Below are 27,179 nucleotides of genomic sequence, written 5' to 3' on the forward strand. Positions count from 1 at the left end.
ACACCCCTCCCCCCATCAACACCCCACCCCCATCAACACCCCACCCCCATCAACACCCCTCCCCCCATCAACACCCTCCCCCCATCAACACCCCGCCCCCCATCAACACCCCTCCCCCATCAACACCCCTCCCCCCATCAACACCCCTCCCCCCATCAACACCCCTCCCCCCATCAACACCCCCTCCCCATCAACACCCTCCCCCCATCAACACCCCTCCCCCCATCAACACCCCTCCCCCCATCAACACCCCTCCCCCCATCAACACCCCACCCCCATCAACACCCCTCCCCCCATCAACACCCCTCCCCCCATCAACACCCTCCCCCCATCAACACCCCGCCCCCCATCAACACCCCTCCCCCATCAACACCCCTCCCCCCATCAACACCCCTCCCCCCATCAACACCCCTCCCCCCATCAACACCCCCTCCCCATCAACACCCTCCCCCCATCAACACCCTCCCCCCATCAACACCCCGCCCCCCATCAACACCCCTCCCCCATCAACACCCCTCCCCCCATCAACACCCTCCCCCCATCAACACCCCGCCCCCCATCAACACCCCTCCCCCATCAACACCCCTCCCCCCATCAACACCCCTCCCCCCATCAACACCCCACCCCCATCAACACCCCTCCCCCCATCAACACCCCTCCCCCCATCAACACCCCTCCCCCCATCAACACCCCGCCCCCCATCAACACCCCGCCCCCATCAACACCCCTCCCCCCATCAACACCCCGCCCCCATCAACACCCTCCCCCCATCAACACCCCTCCCCCATCAACACCCCTCCCCCATCAACACCCCTCCCCCCATCAACACCCCGCCCCCATCAACACCCCACCCCCATCAACACCCCGCCCCCATCAACACCCCTCCCCCCATCAACACCCCGCCCCCATCAACACCCCGCCCCCATCAACACCCCACCCCCATCAACACCCCTCCCCCCATCAACACCCCCTTCTTTCGGCACCTCTCTCCCCTCCCCAATGGCCGCCGCGGAAAGCAAATGACACCGCCCCCTCGCCGGCGCGCCCCTGTCGGGGGCGTGTCCTGTACGCGGCGTGCGCGTCCGCGCAGTTGAAGCAGTCGCGGGGCCGCGCCCACATTCCGGTTAGCGCGAGGAAAGCGGCGCCATGTCGGAGCCGGAGCGGCTGGAGAACCACCGCATCCGGAACTTCAAAAACAAGGGCCGCGATGTCGAGGTACCGGGGCCTGGCTCTGGGCCGAGGGAGGGGGCCTGTGCTAATCCAGGCCGGGGACTGGGCCTTCATCCAGGGCCTCGGACTGTCTGGGTTTGGGGGTTGGAGCGGTTTGGGCGCGGGCGCGTCACTGGGAAACTGGGACCGGCTCTCGGTCTCTTACGGGCGGCGGGTGCTGCCCGGGGCCCTTCCTCCCTCCCTCCCCCCCCGGGCCCTGCCTCCCGCCCGCCCCGGGCCCTGCCTGCCGCCCGCCGCCTCCTGCCCGGGCTCTTGCCTCCTGCCTGCCGCCGCCCGGGAGGCGCGGCTGTCCCTCGAACCAGTCACTGAGGCCCCGCTGCTGCTGTGGAGGCAGACCCTGGAAGATAGTGACATTTCAGTCAATACAAATTCTGGAATTAAAACCGAGTGTCATGTTGCCCATGGAACCAGTGTTGATTTTATAAAAACTCATCGGGTTCACTCGTTCTTGAGCGAAATGTGCCGTCCTGACCTGACCTAGTCTGGGTCTGTATGTGACTCCAGGCCCACAGATCTGGGATTAATTGGTCGTACAGTCATAAACAGACACAAACTGAAGCAGGCTGTTCTGCCCTTTCTGTCAGCCTTGCCATTTATTGTGGTCATGGGTGACCATCCACTCAGCCTGTTCCTGATTTTTTTCCCCCACATCCCTTGGTCCTTTTAGCCTCCAGTGCTACTTCCTCCTTGAAATCATACAATACTTTGCCCTCAGTTGCTTTCTGTGGTAGAGAATTTCACATGCTTACTATTCTCTCAATGATAAAATTTCTCCTAATTTCACTCTGAAATGGTTTACCTGCGACCCTTGATTCTGGACTCCCCCATCAAATTTGGGGGTACATTTAATTCCCACTTACAAATTAAACTATGTTGAGATCCTAGCACTAGTCTCTGTGGTTCCCCACTATTCACTGCCTGCCATTGAAAAAAAGACCCATTTATTCCACCATGATCTATCAGCAGAATAGACCTGCAATAGAGGCGGTGGTACAGTGGTATTCAGTCAGATGAGAACTGCCCGAAAGTGACCAGGGTAGTTGTTTAAGCTCAACTATATTGAGCTGCATCATCAGTATTTCTCCATTATAAGGTCAGAAGTGGGGATTTTCTTCTGTCCACCATCTATAAGGCACAAGCCATGAGTTTGATAGAATGCTCCTTTCATTACTTTAGTAAGTGCAGTCCCAACAACAGTCAAATCCAACAGCATCTGAATTACCAGGCTGATTGAAGGTTACAGATTGGGTGCCAATGTTTGCTCCTTCACTGACAATCAGCAGCAGTGTGACCCATCTACAAGATGCACTGCAGATAATTCAATGAAAATTCATGATCAACACCTACCAAACCAATGACTATGTCCATCTAGAAGGACAAGGGCAACAGATGTGTGAGAATGCCATATACGCCTTTATACACCGCTGATTTAGAATCCTGTTTCTGTTCCTTCAGTGTTGTTGGATCAAAGTCTTGGGATTCCCATCTGCACTATAATGGTTCAAGGAAGCAGTTCTCCACCAGCTTCTGGACATTTAGGGATGGACAGTAAACTGGGCTGATCCAGACAGTGACACCTACATCCTATGAAAGCATTTTGCTCCATGACCCTGTCTCACCCACACCAAAGTAAATAATCTCTCACATCTCACATTGATTTATTGGGACAGGTAGTGGTATGGTGGTAATGTCACCAGGCTAGCAATCCAGAGCCTCAGGCCAATGTTGTGAAGGCATGGATTTGAAACCCACCCTGACATTTCATTGCAACTTTGGATTAAAGAGCTGGTCTGATGGGGGCCATGTAACCACTGTTGTTGTTTAAAAACCCATCTGGTTGTGTAATGCCCTTTGAGGGAAGGAAACTGAAATCCTTACCAGGTATGCCTAATGGGATTCCAGACTCTCAGCAATCTGGTTGCCTCTTAACTGCCCTCTGAGCAATAAATGGTGACCTAGCCAGCGATAGTCATGTCCTGTGAACAAATTTAAAAAGCAATCTGTTAGTTTTATGCACACAATTGTCATATCTATGCTTTTTCCATCCGCTGTGTCCTCTCAACCTGCATTGTCTTTTTAAAATTCGATCGTGGAATGTTGGCTTTGCCTGAAACGTTGATTCTCCTGCTCTTCAGATGCTGCCAGACCTGCTGAGTTTTTCCAGCATTTCCTGTTTGTTTCCAATTCCAGAATCTGCAGTTGTTTTTATTTTAGATGTATTGGTGTCTGTTTCTACCTCATTAAATAAAATAGATTGTGAACAGTTGACTCCCCAGCACTGATTATTGTGCACTTGGTTTCAGTTTGCTAACCTGAAAATGATCCATTTATTAGTGTGGCTGGGGGATTGTCCAAGTAACATATTTACCCTAGAACCATTCATTCTTTTTTGCAACCTTTTATGTGGCATGCCATCAAATGCATTTTGGAACTCCAAATGCATTTTGGAACTCCAAATACACTATATCTATTGGTTGTCTCTTATCCACCCTGCTATTTCCATTGTCAAAGAACTGTGATAAATCTGTTAAATATATTTTCAGTTCAGTAGAAGCAGGTTGACTCTGCGTGAATATTTTATGATTTCTAAATGTACTCTTGTCAGCTTAATAGTTCCTAGCTTGTCTCCTTTTTGTCTCTCCTCCTCCTCTTCCCTCTGCTCTATTGAATGAAGGTGTTGCATTTGTTCTATTTCAATGTGAAGCAATCTTTTCTGAATCATTGGAAATTTAGGCAATTACAACCTATTCAGTGGTTATCTCTGCAGTAATTCTTTTGAAACACAGGAATTGCAGGTCATGAGGTGCAGAGTACTATCAGCCTGTAATCCCATTAGTTTTTCCAGTATTTGTTCTGTCGTGATTGTTTGAAGTTCATTGATCCCTCTAGCCTCTTGATATTTTAATATTTTTGGAGTGCTTTTGGGTCTTTTACTGTGGAGGGAGAAAAGGTTAAAGTACTTGTTCAAAGTGTTCATCATTTCCTCATTTTCCCCTGCCCAGCCCCCTCAGAATCTTATGTTTCTATAAAGTTCTTATTCTTCTAAAGTCCAATGAGTATAGACTCAACCTGCTCATCCTTTCCTTATCTTTCAAGTTCATCATCCCAGAGGGTCAGCCTAGAGAACCTTACTTGTACTGATTTCAGTATCCCATGTAATCTGTTCTGTTCTTAAACAAGAAGGGCAATCTGTACCCAGTACTCCAGGTGTGGCCTTAGCCATGCCCTCTACAATTTGAGCAAGACTGGCCTACCTTTGTACTCCATGCCTTGAAAATTCCGTTTGTATTCCTAATTATTTGCTGCATTTGCATGCTGAAGTTTTGAGATTCACATACAAGAACACCCTGATCCTTTTTTTAACTGCAGCTTTCTTTAATATCTCTGTTTAAATACTAGTTTGCTTCTTTAAATTTTCCTGCCAAAATGGACAACCTCACATTATCTGCCAAGATTTTACTCACCTGCTTAACCCATCTGTACCCCTTTGCAGACTCTTTGTATCCTCACTTGCTTTTCTATCTATCTTTGTACCATTGAGGAAATCTAGTAGCAATACGGTTGGTTTTTTGATTAAAATCATTAATATAAATGATAAATGGTTGAGGCAGATGTTCTGTCTGCTACTTACAGTTTGACATACTGAAAATAGCTGTTTATCTGTGCTGTATTCTCGACAGGCTAGCCAATTACTTCTTCATACCGCTAGATCACCCACTGGCCCGGGAGCTGTTGTCCTGTGTGATTATCTTTTTAGTGATGCCTCAGCATGGAAACATGAATATATTGCATCTACTGTTTGTTTCCTTATATCCACCAAACTTATAACGTTTTGAATGAACTTTTTAGCAGATTGTGCAAATAGTGCCAAAGTAAAAGGAAAACAACATTTATGCTGTATGAGAAGAGTGTGTGGATTGATGACAAATGGATTCTGGTAGAGGCACAGAGAATGCCGTAATTAGATGATTGACAGTTAACTGGCAAGTGTTGTCTAAATTTTTTACGCTGATTGTAATGAACACTAATTCAACATTGTTTAAACATGGAACAGTGCAGCACAGTACAGGCCCTTCGGCCCTTGATGTTGTGCCGACTTTTTATCCTACTTGCGTCAGTCTTCACTGAGGAGAGGAACATGATGAATCTTGAGATTAGAGGTAGAAGTTTGATTAGTCTGGATCACGTTGACATAAATAGGGAAGATGTGTTGGGTATGTTCGAGGTTATTAAGGTGGACAAATCCCCAGGACCGGATGGGATCTATCCCAGGTTGCTGAGGTAGGTGAGAGAGGAAATAGCTGAGGCCCTGACAGATATCTTTGTGGCATCCTTAAATACAGGTGAGGTGCCAGAGGACTGGAAGGTTGCTCATGTTGTCGCCCTGTACAGGAAGGGTAGTAGGGATATTCCAGGTAAATACAGACCGGTGAGCTTGATGTTGGTGGTGGGAAAGTTGCTGGAGAGGGTACTGAGGGATAGAATCTATTTATATTTAGAAAAGAATGGGCTTATCAGTGATAGGCAACATGGTTTTGTGTGGGGGAGATCATGCCTTACCAAATTAATAGTTGTTTGCCTCCTCTTTTTAGTGAATCTTTTGCCAGTAAGGGTATTACTGATGGTCTTGAAGGTTTCCTCTAATTTGTTTCATTTAGTGATGACAAAGGTGTCATCCACTTAGTGGACCCAGAGTTTGGGTTGGATGGTTGGCAGAGTTGTTTGTTCGAGTCTCTGCATTACCTCTCACTAGTATCCTTCCCGAAGAAGGGCTTATGCCCGAAACGTCGATTCTCCTGTTCCCTGGATGCTGCCTGACCTGCTGCGCTTTTCCAGCAACACATTTTCAGCTCTGATCTCCAGCATCTGCAGTCCTCACTTTCTCCCCTTACATAGATAAGGAAGGACACCACTTCGACTGGGACAACGCATCCATCCGAGGTCAAGCCACACAGAGACACACGACTGAGAATTCCGGGAAGGATGGCATCCCAACTGGAACACACTCAACAAACATATTGACTTGGACCCGATTTACCACTCCCTGAGGAAAAAAAAACAGGGAATGACATCACCAACCCAAAGAAACCCAAACATATATCAATAAAAAGCAGGAAACATCAGCAGTGCTTTGATGGAAGGCTCACTGAAAATGTTACCTAGTATGGTGACAAAACGTCTGAAAATGAACCTTCCAGCTCAACGAGCAAACCTACATCCAGAATTGTGTGAATCCTTAGAAAAATATAAAGGCAGTAGTACATAGAACAGGACAGCATAGTACAGGCCCTTCAACCCACAATATTGCGCCAAGCCTTTATCTTAATCCAAGATCAACCTACCGACGCACTCCTCCATTTACTGCCATCCATGTGCTTGTCCAGCAGTTGCTTAAATCTCCCTAATGTCTCTGACTCTACCACCACTGCTGGCAGTGCATTTCATGTACCCACCACTCCCTCTGTAAAGAACGTACCTCTGACATCTCCCCATACCTTCCTCCAATCACCTTAAAATTATGACCCCTTGTGACAGCCAATTCTGCCCTGGGGAAAAGTCTCTGGCTATCTATCTATGCCTCTCATTACATTGTACACCTCTATCAAGTCACCTCATCCTCCTTTTCTCCCACATGAAAAGCCCTAGCTCCCTCAACCTCTCTTCATAAGACACGCCCTCCAATCCAAGCAGCATCCTGGTAAATCTCCTCTGCATCCTCTCCAAAGTATCTACATCCTTCCTATAATGAGGCGAACAGAACTGGACACAATATTCCAAGTGTGGTCTAACCAGGTTTTTATAGAGCTGCAGCAAAACCTTGCAGCTCTTAAACTCAATCTCCCTGCTAATGAAAGCCAAAACACCATACACAATAAACAATAGGTGCAGGAGTAGGCCATTCAGCCCTTCGAGCCTGCACCGCCATTCAACATGATCATGGCTGATCATTCCTAATCAGTATCCTGTTCCTGCCTTGTCTCCATAACCCTTGATTCCACTATCCTTGAGAGCTCTATCCAACTCTTTCTTAAATGAATCCAGAGACTGGGCCTCCACTGCCCTCTGGGGCAGAGCATTCCACACAGCCACCACTCTCTGGGTGAAAAGTTTCTCCTCATCTCTGTCCTAAATGGTCTACCCCGTATTTTTATGATGTGTCCTCTGGTTTGGCACTCACCCATCAGTGGAAACATGTTTCCTGCTGCCAGAGTGTCCAATCCTTTCATAATCTTATACATCTCAATCAGATCCCCTCTCAGTCTTCTAAACTCAAGGGTATACAAGCCCAGTCGCTTCAGTCTTTCAGTGTAAGGTAATCCCGCCATTCCAGGAATTGACCTCGTGAACCTACGCTGCACTCCCTCAATAGCCAGAATGTCTTTCCTCAAATTTGGAGACCAGAACTGCACACAGTACTCCAGGTGTGGTCTCACCAGGGCCCTGTACAGCTGCAGAAGCACCTCTTTGCTTCTATACTCAATTCCTCTTGTTATGAAGGCCAGCATGCTATTAGCCTTCTTCACTACCTGCTGTACCTGCATGCTTGCCTTCATTGACTGGTGTACAAGAACACCCAGATCTCTACTGCCCCTTTACCTAAATTGATTCCACTGAGGTAGTAATCTGCCTTCCTGTTCTTGCCACCAAAGTGGATAACCCTACATTTATCCACATTAAACTGCATCTGCCATGCATCTGCCCACTCACCTAACTTGTCCAGGTCACCCTGTAATCTCCTAACATCATCACATTTCACCCTGCCACCCAGCTTTGTATCATCAGCAAATTTGCTAATGTTATTGCTGATACCACCTTCTATATCATTAACATATATTGTAAAAAGCTGTGGTCCCAGCACGGATCCCTGCGGTACCCCACTGGTCACTGCCTGCCATTCCGAAATGGAGCCGTTTATCACTACCCTTTGTTTCCTGTCAACCAACCAATTTTCAATCCAATCCAGTACTTTGCCCCCAATACCATGCGCCCTAATTTTACTCACTCACCACCTGTGTGGGACTTTATCAAAAGCTTTCTGAAAGTCCAGGTACACCACATCTACTGGATCTCCCTCGTCCATCTTCAGAGTTACACCTTCTTAACAACCCTATCAACGTGGGTGGCAGCTTTGAGGGATCTATGTACTTGGACCCCAAGATCCCTCTGTTACTCCACACTGCCAGGAATCCTGACTTTAACCCTGTATTCAGCATTCAAACTCAACCTTCCAAAATGAATCACTTTGCACTTATTCAGGTTGATCTCCATCTGCCACTTCTCAGCCCAGCTCTGTAAATTGATCCAGTTTACATGGATCCCAACAGATCCAGTTTCTCCCCATACATCATTCCTACCATCCCAGGAATCAGTCTGGTAAATCTTCACTGCGCTCCCTCCATTGCCAGAACATCCTTCCTCAGATAAGGAGAACAAAACTGCACACACTACTCCTAGGGTGGTCTCACCAAGGCCCTTTATAATTGTATAAAGACATGCCTGCTCTTGTACTCCAATCCTTTCCCTGCCTGCTGTGCCCTATATGCTTATCTTCAATGACTGGTGTATGAGAACACCAATGTCTTGTTGCATACTTCTCTCTCTCAATTCGTAGCCAGATAATCTGCTCTCGTTTTTGTTACCAAAATGGATAACCTTATACTTATCCACGTTATACTTCATCTGCTAGGCACACAATCTGAATAATATTCAACATTAGCACTGTGTTTAATGGAACTCTACACCTTGAAAGATGATGGTTTGTGCCATAGCAATCTCTAAGGTGCAGAGTTGACAAGGGGCTCTGTTTTCCCTGGGCACTTTGTTACAATGTTTACCCCTTTTTCATGGGAATAATGCATATGTCAGAACGCAGTAGAAATAAGCTAAGCATTAAAGAATAAATAAAGGGGCTGGAGTAGTTTAGTAGTGAAGTAATGAGCAAATAATCCAGAGTTCAAACCTCTCCAAGACAGCTGGTGGATTGATAAATAAGTCTGGGGGGAGGGTAAACATGAAGCTACAAGACTATTATAATAACAAATCCTGTTCATTAATGTCTTTTAGGGAATTAAATCCACCCCCCCTCCCCCCAACTTGGTCTGGCCTTCATGTGAATCAAGCAGTGTGGTTGACCCTTAACTGCCCTCTGAAATGACCAAGCAAGTCACTCAGTTGGCTCAAAACCATTATAACTCGATGGGCTGAATGGCCTCTTTCTGCACGGTAGGGTTCTATGCTTTTACCATTAGCACATGGCAGCATCAGTTCAATATGGTACTTCTCTCATTACCTCAAAGGCAATTAAAGATAGGAATAAATGTTGGATTTGTCTGTGATACTTGCATCCTATGAAAGAATACAAGGAAACTGTATTAAGCTTTACGTGCTGCAGATGAGTTTCTGATGGGGCATGACAGGATGGATGCTGAGAGGACACTTCCCCCTCCAGCGGAATCTCGGAAGATGGTGCAAAGCTTCACAATAAGGAATCAAAGAAGAGGAGGCACTTCCTCGGAGTGTCCAAAGTTAAAAATCACACAACACCAGGTTATAGTCCAACAGGCTTAATTGGAAGAACTAGCTTTCGGAGCGCTGCTCCTTCATCAGGTGGTTGTGCTTCCAATTAAACCTGTTGGACTATAACTTGGTTTTGAGATTTTTAACTTTGTACACCCCAGTTCAACACTGGCATCTCCAAACCTCTGAGTGTCGTCAGTCTTTGCCATTCTCTTCCATAGAGAGCAGTGGGGGCTACATTAGACAGATTATTGATCTGCAAGGGAGTTGAGGGCTATGGGCCGGGCAGAAGTGAAGATAAGGCCACAACCATGTCAGCCATGATCATACTGAATGATAGAGCAGGATTGAGGGGTTGAATGGCCTATTGTTTTAAATTCTTATGTAATTTTGCAACACTCAGTATAATTAGAGGAGGCCCTTCCCCAGCCACTATGCTGACCTTTTCTTCTTCCTGTTTTTGTCTTCGTTTCTCTTCCACGCAACTCTCTTCTGCTCCTTCTGTTGTTGTTCTTGCAATTTCCTCTGACATTCTTCCATTTGTTTCTCATACTGGAGTCTTATTTCTTTTCTTTTTCTAGCATGTAAAGTTCTTTTGCAGCAAATTATTTTGAGTATACTTGAGAAGGAAATCAGGAGGGCAAAAAGGGGACACGAGATAGCTTTGGCAAATAGGTTTAAAGATAAACCAAAGGTTTTTATACATACATTTAAGTAGATAAGGGTAACTAGGGAGAGAACAGGGCCCCTCAAAGATCAGCAAGGCAGCCTATGTGTGTAGCTGCAGGAGATGAGGGAGATACTAAACGAGTATTTTGCATCAGTGTTTACTGTGGAGAAGGACGTGGAAGATATAGCATATGGAGAAATCGATAGTGACATCTTGAAAAATGTCCAGTTATAGAGGACGACGTGCTGGACGTCTTGAAAAGCATAAAAGTGGATAAATCCCCAGGACCTGATCAGGTATACCCTCGAACTCTGTGGGAAGCTAGGGAAGTGATTGCTGGGCCCCTTGCTGAGATATTTGTATCATCGATAGTCACAGGTGTAGTGCCAGAAGACTGGAGGTTGGTTAATGTGGTGCCACTATATAAGAAAGGTGGTAAGGAAAAGCCAGGGGTCTATAGACCGGTGAGCCTGACATTGGTGGGCAAGTTGTTGGAGGGAATCCGGAGGGACAGGAGTTATGTGTATTTGGAAAGGCAAGGACTGATTAGGGAGAGTCAGCTTGGCTTTGAGCGTGGGAAATCATATCTCACGAACTTGATTGAGTTTTTTGAAAAAGTAAGAGGGCAAAGTGGTAGGTGTGATCTATGTTGGCTTCAGTAAGACGTTCAACAAGATTCCTCTTGGGAGACTGGTTAGCAAAGTTGGATCTCATGGAATACAGGGAGAACTAGCCATTTGGATACAGAACTTGCTCAAAGGTAGAAGACAGAGGGTGGTGGTGGAGGACTGTTTTACAGACTGGAGGCCTATGACCAGTGGAGTACCACAAGGATCTGTGCTGGTCCACTACTTTTCATCATTTATATAAATGATTTGGATGTGAGCATAAGAGTTAGTAAGTTTGCAGATGACACCAAAATTGGAGGTGTAGTGGACAGTGAAGAAGGTTACCTCAGATTACAATGGGATCTTGATCAGATGGGCCAATAAGCTGAGAAGTGGAAGATGGAGTTCAATTTACATAAATGTGAGGTGCTGCATTTTGGAATGGCAAATCAGAGCAGGACATATGCACTTAATGGTAAGGACCTAGGCAGTGTTGCTGAGGAAAAAGACCTTGGAGTGCAGGTTCATAGCTCCTTGAAAGTGGAGTCGCTGGTAGATAGGAAAGTGAAGGCGGTGTTTGGTATGCTTTACTTTATTGGTCAGAGCATTGAGTATAGGAGTTGGGTGGTCATGTTGCGGTTGTGCAGGACATTGGTGCGGCCACTTTTTGAATACTGTTTGCATTTTTGGTCTCCTTCCTATCGGAAAGATGTTGTGAAACTTGAAAGGGTTCCGAAAAGATTTCCAAGGATATTGCCAGTGTTGGAGGATTTGAGCTATAGGAAGAGGCTAAAAAGGCTGGGGCTGTTTTCCCTGGAGTACCGAAGGCTGAGGGGTGACCTTATAGAGGTTTATAAAATAATGAGGGGGCATGGATAGGATAAATAGACAAGGTCTCTTCCAGAACTAGAGGGCGTAGTTTAGAATACAGGGGCAGCATGGTGGCTCAGTGGTTAGCACTGCTGCCCCTCAGCCCCAGGGACCTGGGTTCAATTTCAGCCTCAGGCACCTGTCCGTGTGGAGTTTGCACATTCTCCTCATGTCTGCTTGGGTTTCCTCCGGATGCTGTGGTTTCCTCCTGCAATCCAAAGATGTGTGGGTTAGGTGAATTGGCCATGCTAAATTGTCCACAATGTTAGGTGCATTAGTCAGGGTAAATGTAGAAAGATATTGGTGGGATACTGTTTGGAAAGTCAGTATGGACTTGCTGGGCTGAAAGGCCCGTTTCCACATTGGGGATTCGAAGTTCTAAGCTCTAAGTTTAGGGTGAGAGGGTAAAGATATAAAAAGGTCCCAAGAGTCAACTTTTTCACCTCAGGGTGGTGCCAGAGGAAGCGTGAAGGCTGGTACAATTACAGGATTTAAAAGGCATCCAGATGGGTATATGAATAGTAATGGTTTATAGGGATAAGGGCCAAGTGCTGGCAAATGGGACTAGATTAGGTTAGGATATCTGGTCGGCATGGATGAGTTGGACCGAAGGGTCTGTTTCAGTGCTGTACGTCCTTATGACTCTATGACAAGCCTGATACCCATGAGCTTTGTATTTTCAGTTTATCTGCTGTTGTCCACATTTAATGTCTGCAACAGAGGGCAGATAAATGATGATCCAAAGAATGTGAAGATGTTTACAACCTCCAGTGAGTTTAGTGTTGATGGAAGGTCGAGTCTCTGCCCCGGCCCATAAATTTAGTTTCTCTGACACTTTTACAGTATAATTTCCTTGCAGGAGGACTGGTTTGTAAGCTGCCGTAAGCATGAACTAACAGATTGGGATATTAGAAACTTTGGTTTTTGGCACACAGTCTTGCAAAGTTGAACAGCCTGCTGTCTGCTCTGGCATACAGTTAAACATCTCGTTTGAGTTGCTGATAGTATCATGGAGAAATGCAGGTCAAAGAGTTGGTGCCCGAAGGCCCATATCCCATGAGAGAATAAAACGAACTACAGGATCTTTTTAAAACCAGTCATGTTGCAAATATGAATAATGAAGATTGAACTAGGCGGCACGGTGGCTCAGTGGTTAGCACTGCTGCCTCATAGCACCAGGGTCCCAGGTTCGATTCCAGCCTAGGGTGATTGTGTGGAGTTTGCACATTCTCCCCGTGTCTGCGTGGGTTTCCTCCCATAGTCCAAAGATGTGCAGGCCAGGTGAATTGGCCATGCTAAATTGCCCATTGTGTTAGGTGCATTAGTCAGAGGGAAATGGGTCTAGGTGGGTTACTCTTCGGAGGGTCGGTGTGGACTGGTTGGGCCAAAGGGCTTGTTTCCACACTCTAGGGAATCTAATCTGAAAACTTTTTGCACTCAACAACAACTTCACAGATTTTCAAACCTGGATGAAAAGTTAGTCTATCTCCACTTTAAAGGCCCTTATTCAATGGCACAGCTGTAATTGGGATTTTTCCAGCAAATGCAGCAAACTTTGTTTTAACTGGCAACTTATGAACCAACCAAAATTATACACCTGAAATACTTGACATTTTCTATATTATCGGGGTCTCTCGATGTCCTTTTGTTCGTGCGTTCAACTGAACATGAAGGCTGTCTGCCCGTAATTTTTGAGGCAAAATTACATTATTATTTACTGTAAATAAAGTACCGCAGTGATATGTGTACCCCCTGCATTATGTTTCATAATTTAGTGAGTGTGTTTACATTGATTATGTGGGCGTCATGATTAACTGGTGCATTCCTGGTTCCATAGGTGCCAGTTAACAAAACACTTTACATGCACGTAAGTGCTATTTTCTTTAGTTATTGCCTCTTCGTGAAACCCTTTAACAATTGTTAAAGTAGCTGACAAAATCCATGTCTTATGCATCTTTCTCCTTCTGGAAATCTCTTCTCAGCAACTCAAGGCTTTTTTTCCCATCCCTAAATGTATTGAAAACAATTATTAACAAAATTTCTGCTAATAAGGGCCTCTTTTGTCCTTTTAAACTTGCACACTGCCTCATCTTCTCAATAGTTTCTGTGTTGCTGGATTTCTGTTACTAGATAACAGCAATTTTTTTTTCTATTTTGGTTTCCTCGTTCACTGATCTGTTCTGTTCAATGGTTTAACCACTTCATTAAAATACTCGCAATAGAACAAATTTCCAACACCCTAACTCGATTCTCAATTCAAAGGTGAAACAAAAACTCCATCTTCCCCTTCCTATCACTTTCAATATAGAAATGCCAATCAAATTCAAAGGTGTACATGTTCTGTCGAATTTAGAGCTGTCATACCCTGTAACATTTTTTGCTGTTGCGCAGGCCTGAAACGTCTGTGTTCAGCAGCAGTCTCCGAAGTGGAAGCTGTTTGTTAGCATGCTGATCAAAGTGCACAGAGCTATCCAGTAGCTCTGCACTACTTTAAAGGGGATATCATTTACAACCAAAATTTCCAAATAACAATATCTCAAATCCTTATCACAAGAAACATTGTGCACTTTGTGTTGACATTACTGTGAAGGAGGAGAAAGTGAGGTCTGCAGATGCTGGAGATCAAAGTTGAAACTTTATTGCTGGAACAGCACAGCAGGTCAGGCAGCATCCAGGGAACAGGAGATTCGACGTTTCGGGCACAGGCCCTTCTTCAGGAATGAGCAGCTCATTCCTGAAGAAGGGCCTGTGCCCGAAACGTCGAATCTCCTGTTCCCTGGATGCTGCCTGACCTGCTGTGCTGTTCCAGCAATAAAGTTTCAACTTTGATCTCCAGCATCTGCAGACCTCACTTTCTCCTCGAAGATTTCATTACTGTGAAGGACTCAATTGGTTTAATCTATAAGAGCATTATGAAGAAATTATGTCTATTTTGATCGCTGACTGATGTATTATGTCTTTTCGATGTTATAGACTATGAGAAAACAGCGAAATGAGATCACGGTTGAATTACGAAAGGTAAGTATTAGAACCTTAGCCACCATCAGCTTTGTGCTGAAGAAGGGAGTAGTGGGCTGGATGGGAAGAGACAAATGAGGCAATGGAACACACTGTACGAAAGGACACTGGGAAACACTGAACATCAGAGGGACCTTGGTGTGTCTGTACAATACTCCCTTAAGGTAGTGGGATAGATAGATAAAGTGGCTAAAAAGGCATGTGAGATAGCTGCTTTATTAGCTGAGGCATAGAGTTTAAGAGCAGAGTAGTTATACTGAAACTGTATGAAGTGTTGGTTACGCCGCAGCTAAGAGTATTATATGTAGTTGTGTGTGCAATCCACATTTACAGAGAGATATGATTGCACTGGAGAGGATGCAGAGGCGATTTACCAGGATGTTGCTGGGCTATAGAGGTTATGAAAAGAGGTTTGACAGACTGCAATTGTTTTCCAGGAGAAACTGAGGGAGACGTCATTGAGATGTATAAGATTTTGAGCAGAATAGACAGGGTAGACTGGAAGAACCCTCACCCCAATAGATTTAAGTTGAGGGGTAGGAGATTTAGAGTGAATGTGACGTAACACCTTTTTAATCAGAGTCGAGAGTATGGTGCTGGAAAAGCACAGCAGGTCAGGCAGCATCTGAGGAGCAGGAGAATCGATGTTTCGGGCATAAGTCCTTCATCAGGAATAAGCTCATTCCCGATGAAGGGCTTATGCCTGAAACGCCTGCTCCTGCTCCTTGGATGCTGCCTGACCTACTGTGCTTTCCCAGCACCACACTCTGGACTCTGATCTGCAGTCCTCACTTTCTCCTACCTTTTTTTACTCTGGTTGATACGAATCTGGAACTTATTGCCTGTAAAGGTGGTAGAGGCAGAAACCCTCATTACATTTAAAAGTATTTCGATGTACACTTATGATGTCAAGCCATACAAGTCTATTGCCCGTGTGCTAGATAATTGGATTAGAATAGTTAGGCCATGGTTTTTGACCAGTGCAGACTCGATGGGCCAAAGAGCCTTTTTGTGTTGCAAACCTCTGTGACTCTAAATTGGATTTGGGGTTGTGCTTTAGTTTATGACCATCCATATAGACATGCACTTCTTCAGGAAGTGAAATACACCTGATTATAGTTTTCAAGGACCCAGTGTGAGTCACCTATGTGCCATCAATGTTGTAACATCTTTTGTTAAGGATCTGGTCGAGGGCACAGGATAGAGTTTAGGTGGTCCAACAAATATCAGTATGGATGAACTTTAGCATGTTATTTGTCCAGATGTTGAACTGGGTTGGGATGAACACTGATCCCTGGGGTGGTTTGGTGGCTGATCTTCTTGCATTTCATCCTTACCTGAGGTAGACTTTCAATCATTTATCTTGAAGGAATGTTTCATCAACAGTCCTGATCCAGGTTGGAATCATTCAGAGCAACTTGTACGGTTAGCTCCTATGATGGCACTTTGCTTTACCTGATTGCAGAAACCAATATCACTAGGGTGCTGATCAACAATAATGTATTATCGACTCCCTAATAGTAAGCAGGAAATTGAGAAATAAGTTTAATAGGAGATTTCAGTTTCAGAACATTAGGATGCTTATGGTAGGGGATTTTAACTTTCCAAACGTAGACTGGAACTGCCATAGTGTTAAGGGTTTAGATGGACATGAATCATCTGTTAAGAGAGTATAAGAAAGTTTTGAGTCAGTATGTGGGTATACCCACCAGAGAGAGTGCAAAACTTGATCTACTCTTGGAAATAAGGCAGGACAGGTGATTGAAGTGTCAGTGAAGGAGCACTTTGGGGCCAGCGACCATAATTAGAACAATACAGCGCAGTACAGGCCCTTTGGCCTTCGATGTTGCGCCGATCCAAGCCCACCTAACCTATACTAACCCACTATCCTCCATATACCTATCCAATGCCCGCTTAAATGCCCATAAAGAGGGAGAGTCCACCACTGCTACTGGCAGGGCATTCCATGAACTTACAACTCGCTGAGTGAAGAACCTACCCCTAACTTCAGTCCTATATCTACCCCCCCTTAATTTAAAGCTATGCCCCCTTGTAATACCCGACTCCATACGCGGGAAAAGGTTCACACTGTCAACCCTATCTAACCCCCTAATCATCTTGTACACTTCAATCAAGTCACCCCTAAACCTTCTTTTCTCTAATGAAAACAGCCCCAAGTGTCTCAGTCTTTCCTCATACGATCTTCCTTCCATACCAGGCAACATCCTGGTAAACCTCCTCTGCACCCGTTCCAGTGCCTCCACATCCTTCCTATAGTATGGCGACCAAAACTGCACACAATATTCCAGATGCGGCCGCACCAGAGTCTTATACAACTGCATCATGACCTCAGGACTCCGGAACTCAATTCCTCTACCAATAAAAGCCAGTACGCCATATGCCTTCCTCACCGCACTATTTACCTGGGTGGCAACTTTCAGAGATCTGTGTACATGGACACCAAGATCCCTCTGCTCATCCACACTACCAAGTATCCGACCATTAGCCCAGTACCCCATCTTTTTGTTATTCTTCCCAAAGTGAATCACCTCACACTTAGCTACATTGAATTCCATTTGCCACCTTTCTGCCCAGCTCTGCAGCTTCTCTATATCCTGCTGTAACCTGCCACATCCTTCCTCACTGTCAACAACTCCTCCGTCTTTCGTATCATCCGCAAACTTGCTCACCCAACCTTCTAACCCCTCTTCCAGGTCATTTATAAAAATGACAAACAGCAATGGTCCCAAAACAGATCCTTGCGGAACACCGCTAGTGACGGCACTCCATGAAGAAACTTTGCCATCAACTACTACCCTCTGTCTTCTTCCATCCAGCCAATTCCTAATCCAAACCTCCAACTCACCCTCAATGCCATATCTCCGTATTTTCTGCAGTAGCCTACCATGGGGAACCTTATCAAACGCCTTACTAAAATCCATATATACCACATCTACCGCTTTCCCCTCATCAACCTTCTTCGTCACCTTTTCAAAGAATTTAATAAGGTTTGTGAGGCACGACCTGCCCTTCACAAAACCATGCTGACTATCCTTGATCACATTATTCCTATCCAGATGTGCATAAATCCTATCCCTTACAATTCTCTCTAAGACTTTGCCCACAACAGAAGTGAGACTCACCGGCCTATAGTTACTAGGGTTATCCCTACTCCCCTTTTTGAACAAGGGAACCACATTTGCTATCCTCCAGTCTTCTGGCACTACTCCTGTAGACAAAGAGGACATAAAAATCAAGGCCAATGGCTCTGCAATCTCCTCCCTTGCTTCCCAGAGAATCCTAGGATAAATGCCATCAGGCCCAGGGGACTTATCTATTTTCACCTTTTCCAGGATTTCCAACACCTCTTCTCTACATACCTCAAAGCCATCCATTCTACTTATTTGTGTCTCAGTATTCACATCGACGACAATGCCCTGTTCCTGAGTAAATACTGAAGAAAAGTATTCATTCAGTGTCTCCCCAATCTCTTCCGCCTCCACACGCAACTTCCCACTACTATCCTTGACTGGACCTATTCCTACCCTAGTCATTCTTTTATTCCTAACATACCTATAGAAAGCCTTAGGGTTTTCCCTAATCCTACCAACTAAGGACCTTTCATGTCCCCTCCTTGCTGCTCTTAGCTCTCTCTTCAGGTCCTTCCTGGCTACCCTATACCACTCAATCGCCACAATTGAACCTTCATGTCTCATCTTGAGATAGGCCGCCCTCTTCCATTTAACAAGGGATTCCAATTCCTTATTAAACCACGGCTCCCTCGCACGACCCTTTCCTCCCTGCCTGACAGGTACATAATTATCAAGGACACTCAATAGTTGCTCCTTGAACAAGCTCCACATATCATTTACACTCTTGCCTTGGAGTCTACTTTTCCAAGCCACACATCCTAAGTCATGCCTCACCGCATCATAATTTCCCTGACCCCAGCTATAACTCTTGCCCTGTAGTACACACTTATCCCTCTCCATCACGAGAGTAAAAATCACCGAATTATGGTCACTATCCCCAAAGTGCTCACCTACCTCTAATTCTAACACCTGGCCTGGTTCGTTACCCAGAACCAAATCCAGTATGGCCTCACCTCTTGTTGGCCTGTCTACATATTGTGTCAGAAAACTCTCCTGCACACATTGAACAAACACTGACCCATCTAACGAACTTGAGCTATAGCTTTCCCAATCAATATCAGGAAAGTTAAAGTCCCCCATAACAACCACCCTATTACTGTCACTCATCTCCTGAATCACCTTCCCTATCCTTTCTTCAATGATTCTAGGACTATTAGGAGGCCTGTAAAAGACTCCTAACAGGGTGACCTCACCTTTCCTATTCCTAACCTCAGCCCAAACTACCTCAGATGGCAAGTCCTCATCCATCGTCCTTTCCACCACTGTAATACTATCTTTGACAAGCAATGCCACACCTCCCCCTCTTTTACCCCCACCTCTGACCCTACTAAAACATTTAAATCCTGGAACCTGCAACAGCCAATCCTGTCCCTGTTCTAGCCATGTCTCCGTAATAGCCACAACATCGAAGTCCCAGGTACCAACCCACGCTAGTCCCAGGTACCAACCCACGCTAGTTTTAAAATAGTGATGAAAAAGGATAGACCAGACCTAACAGTTGAATTTCTAAATTGGAGGAAGGCTAATTTTGATATTAGGCAAGAACTTTCAAAGCCTGATTGGGTACAGATGTTTGCAAGTAAAGGGACGGCTGGAAAATGGGAAGCCTTCAGAAAAGAGGTAACGAGGGTCCAGAGGCCAAATATTCCTGTTAGGGTGAAAGGAAAGAAGGGTAGGTGTATGGAATGCAGAATGATTAGAGAAATTGAGGGTTTGGTTAAGAAAAAGAAGGAAGCATATGTCAGGACATATAGACAGGATAGATTGAGTGAATCCTTAGAGGAGAAAGGCAGGAGGAGTATACTTAAGAGGGAAATCAGGAGGGCAGAAAGTGGAGATGAGACAGCTTTGGCAAATAGAATTAAGGAGAATTCAAAGGGTTTTTAGAAATACAGTAAGGACAAAGGGCAACCAGGGTGCAAATAGGGCGCCTCAAAGATCAGCAAGGCGGTCTTTGTGTGGAACCGCAGGAGATGGGGGAAGATACTAAACTAGTATTTTGCGTCAGTGTTTACTGTGGAGAAGGACATGGAAGATATAGAAGGTGGAGAAATAGATGGTGATATCTTGAAAAATGTCTGTATTACAGAGGAGGAAGTGCTGGATGTCTTGAAACACATAAAGGTGGATAAATCCCCAGGACCTGATCAGGTGTACCCCAAAATTCTGTAGGAAGCTAGAGAAGTGTTTGCTGGACCCCTTGCTGAGATATTTGTTTCATCGATGGTTACAGATGAGGTTCTGGAAGACTGGAGGTTGGCTAACGTGGTGCCACTATTTAAGAAAGGTGGTAAGGACAAGCCAGGGAACTGTAGACTGGTGAGTCTGATGTTGGAGGTGGGCAGGTTGTTGGAGGGAATCCTGAGGGACAGGATGTACATGTATTTGGAAAGGCAAGGACTGATTAGGGATAGTCAACATGGCTTTGTGTGTGGGAAATCATGTCTCTTGAACTTGATTGAGTTTTTTGAAGAAGTAACAAAGAGGATTGATGAGGGCAGAGCGGTGGACGCGATCTATATGGGCTTCAGTAAGGCGTTCGACAAGGTTCCCCATGTGAGACTGGTTACAAGGTAAGAGCTCATGGAACACAGGGAGAACTAGCCATTTGGATACAGAACTGGCACAAAGGTAGAAGACGGGGTGGTGGTGGAGGGTTGTTTTTCAGACTGGAGGCTTGCGACCAGTGGAGTGCCACAAGGATCGGTGCTGGGTCCACTACTTTTTGTCATTTATATAAATGACTGGATGTGAGCATCAGAGGTATAGTTAGTAAGTTTGCAGATGACACCAAAATTGGAGGTGTAACGGACAGCAAAGAAGGTTACCTCTGGTTACAACGGGCTCTTGATCAGATGGGCCAATGAGCTGAGAAGTGGCAGATGGTGGTTAATTTAGATAAATGCGAGGTGCTACATTTTGGGGAAGCAAATCAGAACAGGGCGTGTACACTTAATGGTAAGTCCTAGGGAATATTGCTGAACAAAGAGACCTCGGAGTGCAGGTTCATAGCTCCTTGAAAGTGGAGTCGCTGGTAGATAAGATAGTGAAGAAGGCATTTGCTATGCTTTCCTTTATTGGTCAGAGTATTGAGTATAAGAATTGAGAGGTTATGTTGTGGCTGTACTGGACATTGGTTAGGCCACTTTTGAAATATTGCGTGCAACTCTGGTCTCCTCCTTATTGGAATGATGTTGTGAAACTTGAAAGGTTTTAGAAAAGATTTACAAGGATGTTACCAGGGTTGGAGGATTTGAGCCATAGGGAGATACTGAATAGACTGGGGTTGTTTTTCCTGGCGGGTTGAAGGCTGTGGGGTGACCTCATGGAGGTTTATAAAATCATGAGGGGCATGGATAGAATAAATAGACAAGGTCTTTTCCCTGGGGTGGGGGGAGTCCAGAACTAGAGGACATAGGTTTAGGATGAGAGGGAAAAGATATAAATGGGATCTCAGGGGCAACATTTTCACACAAGATAGTGTGTGTATGGAATGAGCTGCCAGAGGATGTGATGGAAGCTGATACAATTGCAACATTTAAGGGGCATTTGGATGAGTATATGAAGAGGAAGGGTTTGGAGGGATATGGGCCGGGTGCTGGCAGGTGGGACCAGATTGGGTTGAGATATCTGGTTGGCATGGACGGGTTGAACCGAAGGGTCTGTTTCCATGCTGTATATCTCTGCTTCTCTGTGACTCTGACTTTTAATTGCGTGTGAATTGCTTTGTCTCCCTCTGAGAAAGCACACGATTTCCTTCAATACCCTGAGGATAAAATTAAAGACCTTGCAAGAGTTGAAAAGTTACCATTAGTCTTGGCGCTACTTCGATTTCTGGAGTTCCCTGTTTGCACGACTTTCAACCCTGAATGTTGATATTTTTCAGCAATTTGCCTAATGTGGTTAATGGGTTGGTATTAGGTGGAAGATCATCCATTTAGTAGTTTTGTTATGAACAGTTTTTTTTTGCCAAGTAGTCTTGGTGTTCAGTATTTTGTTAGAGATGTTCCAATAAAGTCCTTGTCCCTGAATTTCTGCCTGTTCTTAATGTTAAATCTTTGTCTTTCTAGAATAAGCGAGATGAACACTTGCTAAAGAGACGAAATGTGCCTCAGGAGGAGGGTCTTGATGACTCTGATATTGATGGTGATTTCAGAGTTGTAAGTAATACTTTCATTGACCGAATTGGACTAGGAGTAATCAAAGGTGAATTTTGGTTCACTTGGAATTGGGATCAGAATGTATATACAGATCTTAAAAAGGAAATTAGTGTAGCCACTAAATCTGAGGACTAAGGAGCCTCTCAAACAGACCTTAGCTAGCAGCATTCTAAACTTAGTTGTATCAAGTTACTTGGCAAGTTGACGCAATTTCACAGATCAATTTCACAAATGGTTTTTCCTTCAAATAGTCGCACATTTTGCAATGTAGGTACTTTAGTGATTTTGTGTTTTCTGTGTGAAGCATTCCACAATGCTGTGTCTGAGAGATTTCTCTGGACACCAAATTGAGTCTCCTCATCACTAGCGAATGGGTGAGTAGATAGTTCTGGACTGCATTTATGCTCCAGCTTCCTTCCACACTATTTCATCCATCCTTATCAGCATACCATAGAAACATAGAAAATAGGAGCAGGAGTTGGCCATTCCACCCTTCAAGCCTACCCTGTCATTTATTATGATCATGACTGATCATCAAACTCAATAGACTTTTCCCAATATCCTTTGATCCCTTTTGCCTAAGAGCGAACCACAACTTCCTCTTGAAATCAGACATTGTTTTGGCTTTAACTGCATTCTGTGGTTAATTTTAAAGGCTCACCAATTTCTAGGTGAAAAAATTTCTCTTCATTTCAATCCTAAATAATCTACCCTATATCCTTAAAACTATGCCCCTGGTTCTGGACGCCCCTCCCATTGGGAATATCCATTTTGCATGTATCCTGTCTAGTCCTGTTAGAATTTTATAGGTTTCTATGAAATACCCTTTATTCTTCTGAACTCCAGCAAATATGATCCTAACTGATGCAACCTGTCTTCATATGTCATTTCAGGAATCAGCATGGTAAACTCTTCATTGCACTCCTTCTATAGCAACAACATCCTTCCTCAAATACAGTGCACAGTATTCCAGGTGTGGTCTCACCAAGGCCCTGAATAATTACAGAAAAATGTCCCTGCTCCTCTCAGTATGAAGGCCAATATGCCATTTACCTTCACTGTCGACTGGTGTACGAGGGCACCCAAATTTTGTTGTACGTTTCCCCCCCTCCCAATTTATAACCATTCAGATAATTTGCCTTTTGGTTTGGATACCAAAGAGGATGACCTCATGTTTATCCACATTACAATGATTTGCCATGCATTTAGACATTCAGCTTGTCGAAATCAGAATGACACATCTCTGCATCCTCCTCACAGTTCACTCTCCTGTCTAATTCTGTCACAATTCTGGATTAGTGGTGCTGGAAGAGCACAGCAGTTCAAGCAGTATCCAAGGAGCAGCGAAATTGACGTTTCGGGGGCTTTTGCCCTTCCAGCACCACTAATCCAGAATCAGGTTTCAAGCATCTGCAGTCAGTGTTTTTACCTCGTTAATTCTGTCGCAAGTTTGCTGTATTTCTTTCTGTGCCAAGAACCTATCTAAATTACTTTTGAATGCATCTGTGCTATTTGACTCAACTAGTTCCTGTGGTTGTGCTTTCACTATCCTTGCTAATCCCTGGGGAAAGAAATTGCTCCTAAGTTTCCCCCATGATTTATTAGTGACTATGTTATTTATGGATGCAATTTTGATCTCACCTGCTTGTGGAACCATATTCTGCACATTTAGACCATCAAACAATTTCAGAATGTTGAAGACCTCTGATCGGTGTCCCTCTCCTCAACTTCTCTTTTTTCCTCATGGGTGTAAATGCTCAGTTACAATATCTTACTTTTAATTTCTTTTCACTTTCTCCATTGCCTCCATATCCTTTTTGTGAGGGAATGTGAAAAACACTGCTCCAAGGAACCACGATGCAGTATCTGGTGGATAGAGGTATAATTTTGGTCTCTTATTTGGAAAAGGATATAATTGCGTCAGAGGTCTGGGTTAAAGTCCCACCTACCCTAAACATGTTGTATTCCCTGAACATGTTGATTTAAAATATCTATGATTGTGTTCGAAGCAGTTCAGAGAAGATTCACTTGGCTCATTCCTGGAATGAAGAGCTTTATGAAGGAAGGTTGGTATTCATTGGAGTTCAGAAGAATGAGAAATAATCTTAGTTTATGTATAGGGAATAATGTATACGATTCTGAGAAGATGTTTCCCTTTGTAAGAGAGATTAGAACCAGAGCTAAAAATTCCCTTCTTATGACTCACTTGATCAGGTGTACTGATACTCTAGTCCCACTAATCTTCATCTTACAAGAAATATTTAATCAAAGGATGTAACATGGGGCTCAAGTTAATGGAAAACTCTGACCAGGGGTTCCTGTACTTAAGTGTTTGTTATAAATGAGTAAATTCTAATAACAACCATGAACTATCAACATAAGGGCTCTGCTAGTTTAAACTCCTCACCCAATTTTAAACCCTCTCCTCTCACAGACAAACGAGAAAACTCAGTTTTATCTGAAGAGAGGAAGGAAACCGGGAATCACTGTTCAATAGCACCGGTCAACAAGGATTCTCCAGTTGATCCTTTTGGTTTGCCAGGGCTTTTGTGTTCCTCAGTCTCTTTTCTCCAGGTTCTTTATGGAAGCTGAACAGGGCCTTGATTTCACTTTTTAAAAAAAAAAATTAACTGATGGGATGTGGGCATCACTGGCTAGGCCAACATTAATTGCCCATCCCTAATTGCCCGGAGGCAGTTAAAACCCATTGCTGTGGTCTGGAGTCACATGTAGGCCAGATCAGGCAAGGACAGCATATTTGTTTCCCTAAAGGACATTAGTGAACTGGGTAGGTTTTTACAACAATTGTAAGTGGTTACATGATTGCCATTAGCCTAGCTTTTTATTCCAGTTTTTCTTTCATCAAATTCAGCTTTCACCGTCTGCTATGATAGGATTCCCCAGAGTATTAAACTTGGGTATGCATTAATAGTCCAGTGATATTACCAGTTTGCCACCATCTCCCTGTCCACATTTGGGATTACTGTATACAACTTAGTTCATCTTATTTAAGTAAAAGCATACTTGCATTAGAAACAGTTCAGGAATGTTTCATCAAATGATTACTGGCATGGAAGAGTTAAACTTGTGGAGAAAAGGTTGGACTGGGCCTTTATCTATTGCCATTTAGCTGACTGAAAGGTGATGATATTTGAAGCATGTACGAGTCTGAGGGGATTTAACAAGATAGATCTGAAAAGAATGTTTCCCCTTGCATGAAAGACTGGAACTAGGTGAATTGGTTCTTGATTGAAAAATGAGTGAAAGGCTGTTGAGGGAAAATGGGGAAGTGGGGTTGAGGGTTAGGGTTAATGGTTCAAGAAGGCAACTTACTAGTACTTTCCCATAGGGGCAAAGGATAGGGGCAATCAATGCTGACCCAGCCAGAAATGCCAGCATCACATGAATAAATTTTTAAAAACCACAACCAATCATTTATGAGCTTATCTAATGGCTGGACAAGCTCAAGGGGCCAAATGTCCTACTCCTAATTCATTTGTTCGTGTGTTCACTTCACAAAAGGCGCAGGACAACTCAAACACTAACTGCAAAGTCTCTTAGTTTCTGGTTAAGGGCAACAGCTAACAGCAAATGGTGAGAGAAAATAAGTGGCTTTCTTCAGACATTTTTATTGCGCACAGAGAGAGAGACCATCTACCTTTCTAAAGGCTGAAGGCTTCTCACTATATTATTCACACTCTCGAGCTGTTCTGGAGGTCAAAAACCAGCAGAGCGTTGTCATCAGACAGATGATCTATGGTACCCAAAATTGATCACAAATGCATAAGCCAATCTGCTGGCCAGATCTCACCCCGTCTGGTACCATGGGACTGTGTGCAATCTGCAAACAACTTCCCCTACTGCTTGCAACAGTGTAGACAACATACAATGAGCTTCTGCAACTTGTTTTGAAGAGTAACAATTCCTTCCATAAGCCTAAGTCATGTGTTTCAGCATAGTTGGAGTGTTGATTGTGGATGTTTGGAATTATCTACATGGAGTGGTAGTTTTGATGGGCCTATAGGTCAACTACTCCATCAGTGTCTGTTCAGCAAGATGCTATGTAATTTTTAATTTACTTTCGTTAAAAGTATTTTCTTGTTAACAATTTTTAAACTGAACCTGTGCCACGGAAAGAAATGTAAATAAATCTTTTGTTCTTTCGCAGCAATCAATCACATTGTCGGGGATTGTGCAGGTGCGTGCAACATTAGGTCACTGCAGAATACTGCAAAATCATTTTTAAAAAGCAAATGTGTATTTTTATTTAAAAACTTTAAAAATTCAGATCATTTCTTAAATGCTAGAGGCTTTATGTTAAATTATTCTGGATTTTTTTAGGGAGCTTCGAGTGACAATCCCGTGGTACAGCTCAGTGCAGTTCAAGCAGCCAGGTAATGATTGATGTTTACATTTTGTTTCAGTTAAATATGTCATGAATTTCATACAAACCATTGAATGGTTACAACACAAAAGGAGGACATTCAGCTCATCGTATCCATGAGTTTGTCTGCAAAAGCAGTCAGCTAGCCTCACTGTAACACTCTTTCCGCATAGCCCTGAACATCTTTTTGGAGATAGATTCACGGAAGTGTTATCGTGCAGAAGGGGGCCATTCAGCCCATAGTGTCTGCTTTGGCCATCCAAACAAATCATGACTTGATGCTGAACAAAGAGAACTTGGAGTGCAGGATCATAGTTCCTTGAAAGTGGAGTAGCATGTAGATAGGATAGTGAAGAAGGTGTTTGGGATGCTTTATTGGTCAGAGTATTGAGTTCAGGAGTGGGAGGTCATGTAGCAGCTGTACAGAACATTGGTTGGGCCACTGTTGGAATATTGCATGCAGTTCTGGTCTCCTTCCTATCGGAAGGATATTGTGAAATTTGAAAAGGTTCTGAAAAGATTTCCAAGGATGTTGCCAGGTTCGGAGGATTTGAGCTATAGGGAGAGGCT

General features: G+C 44.2%; 1 protein-coding gene across 2 annotated transcripts in view; it reads left to right on the forward strand.

The window, feature by feature from the left end:
- The first annotated feature begins 1,079 nt into the window (after nt 1-1,079).
- The window catches only part of LOC122561991 (importin subunit alpha-4-like), a 138,937-nt gene continuing 112,837 nt past the window's right edge, over nt 1,080-27,179 (forward strand). The window contains exons 1-6 of one of the 2 annotated variants that reach the window (XM_087991822.1): nt 1,132-1,215; nt 13,733-13,762; nt 14,869-14,913; nt 22,136-22,225; nt 26,394-26,423; nt 26,567-26,619. In XM_087991822.1, the coding sequence (XP_087847948.1) occupies nt 1,147-1,215; nt 13,733-13,762; nt 14,869-14,913; nt 22,136-22,225; nt 26,394-26,423; nt 26,567-26,619 (317 nt within the window). In that variant the 5' untranslated portion in view covers nt 1,132-1,146. Of the gene's footprint in view, nt 1,216-13,732; nt 13,763-14,868; nt 14,914-22,135; nt 22,226-26,393; nt 26,424-26,566; nt 26,620-27,179 lie in introns of both variants that reach the window. The other variant, XM_087991823.1, reaches the window with a different exon arrangement.

The sequence above is a fragment of the Chiloscyllium plagiosum genome, unplaced genomic scaffold (genome assembly GCF_037043375.1).
Source record: "Chiloscyllium plagiosum isolate Xiang-an unplaced genomic scaffold, Cpla_swu_hap1 HiC_scaffold_11, whole genome shotgun sequence".
In the NCBI taxonomy this organism is placed as follows: Eukaryota; Metazoa; Chordata; class Chondrichthyes; order Orectolobiformes; family Hemiscylliidae; genus Chiloscyllium; species Chiloscyllium plagiosum.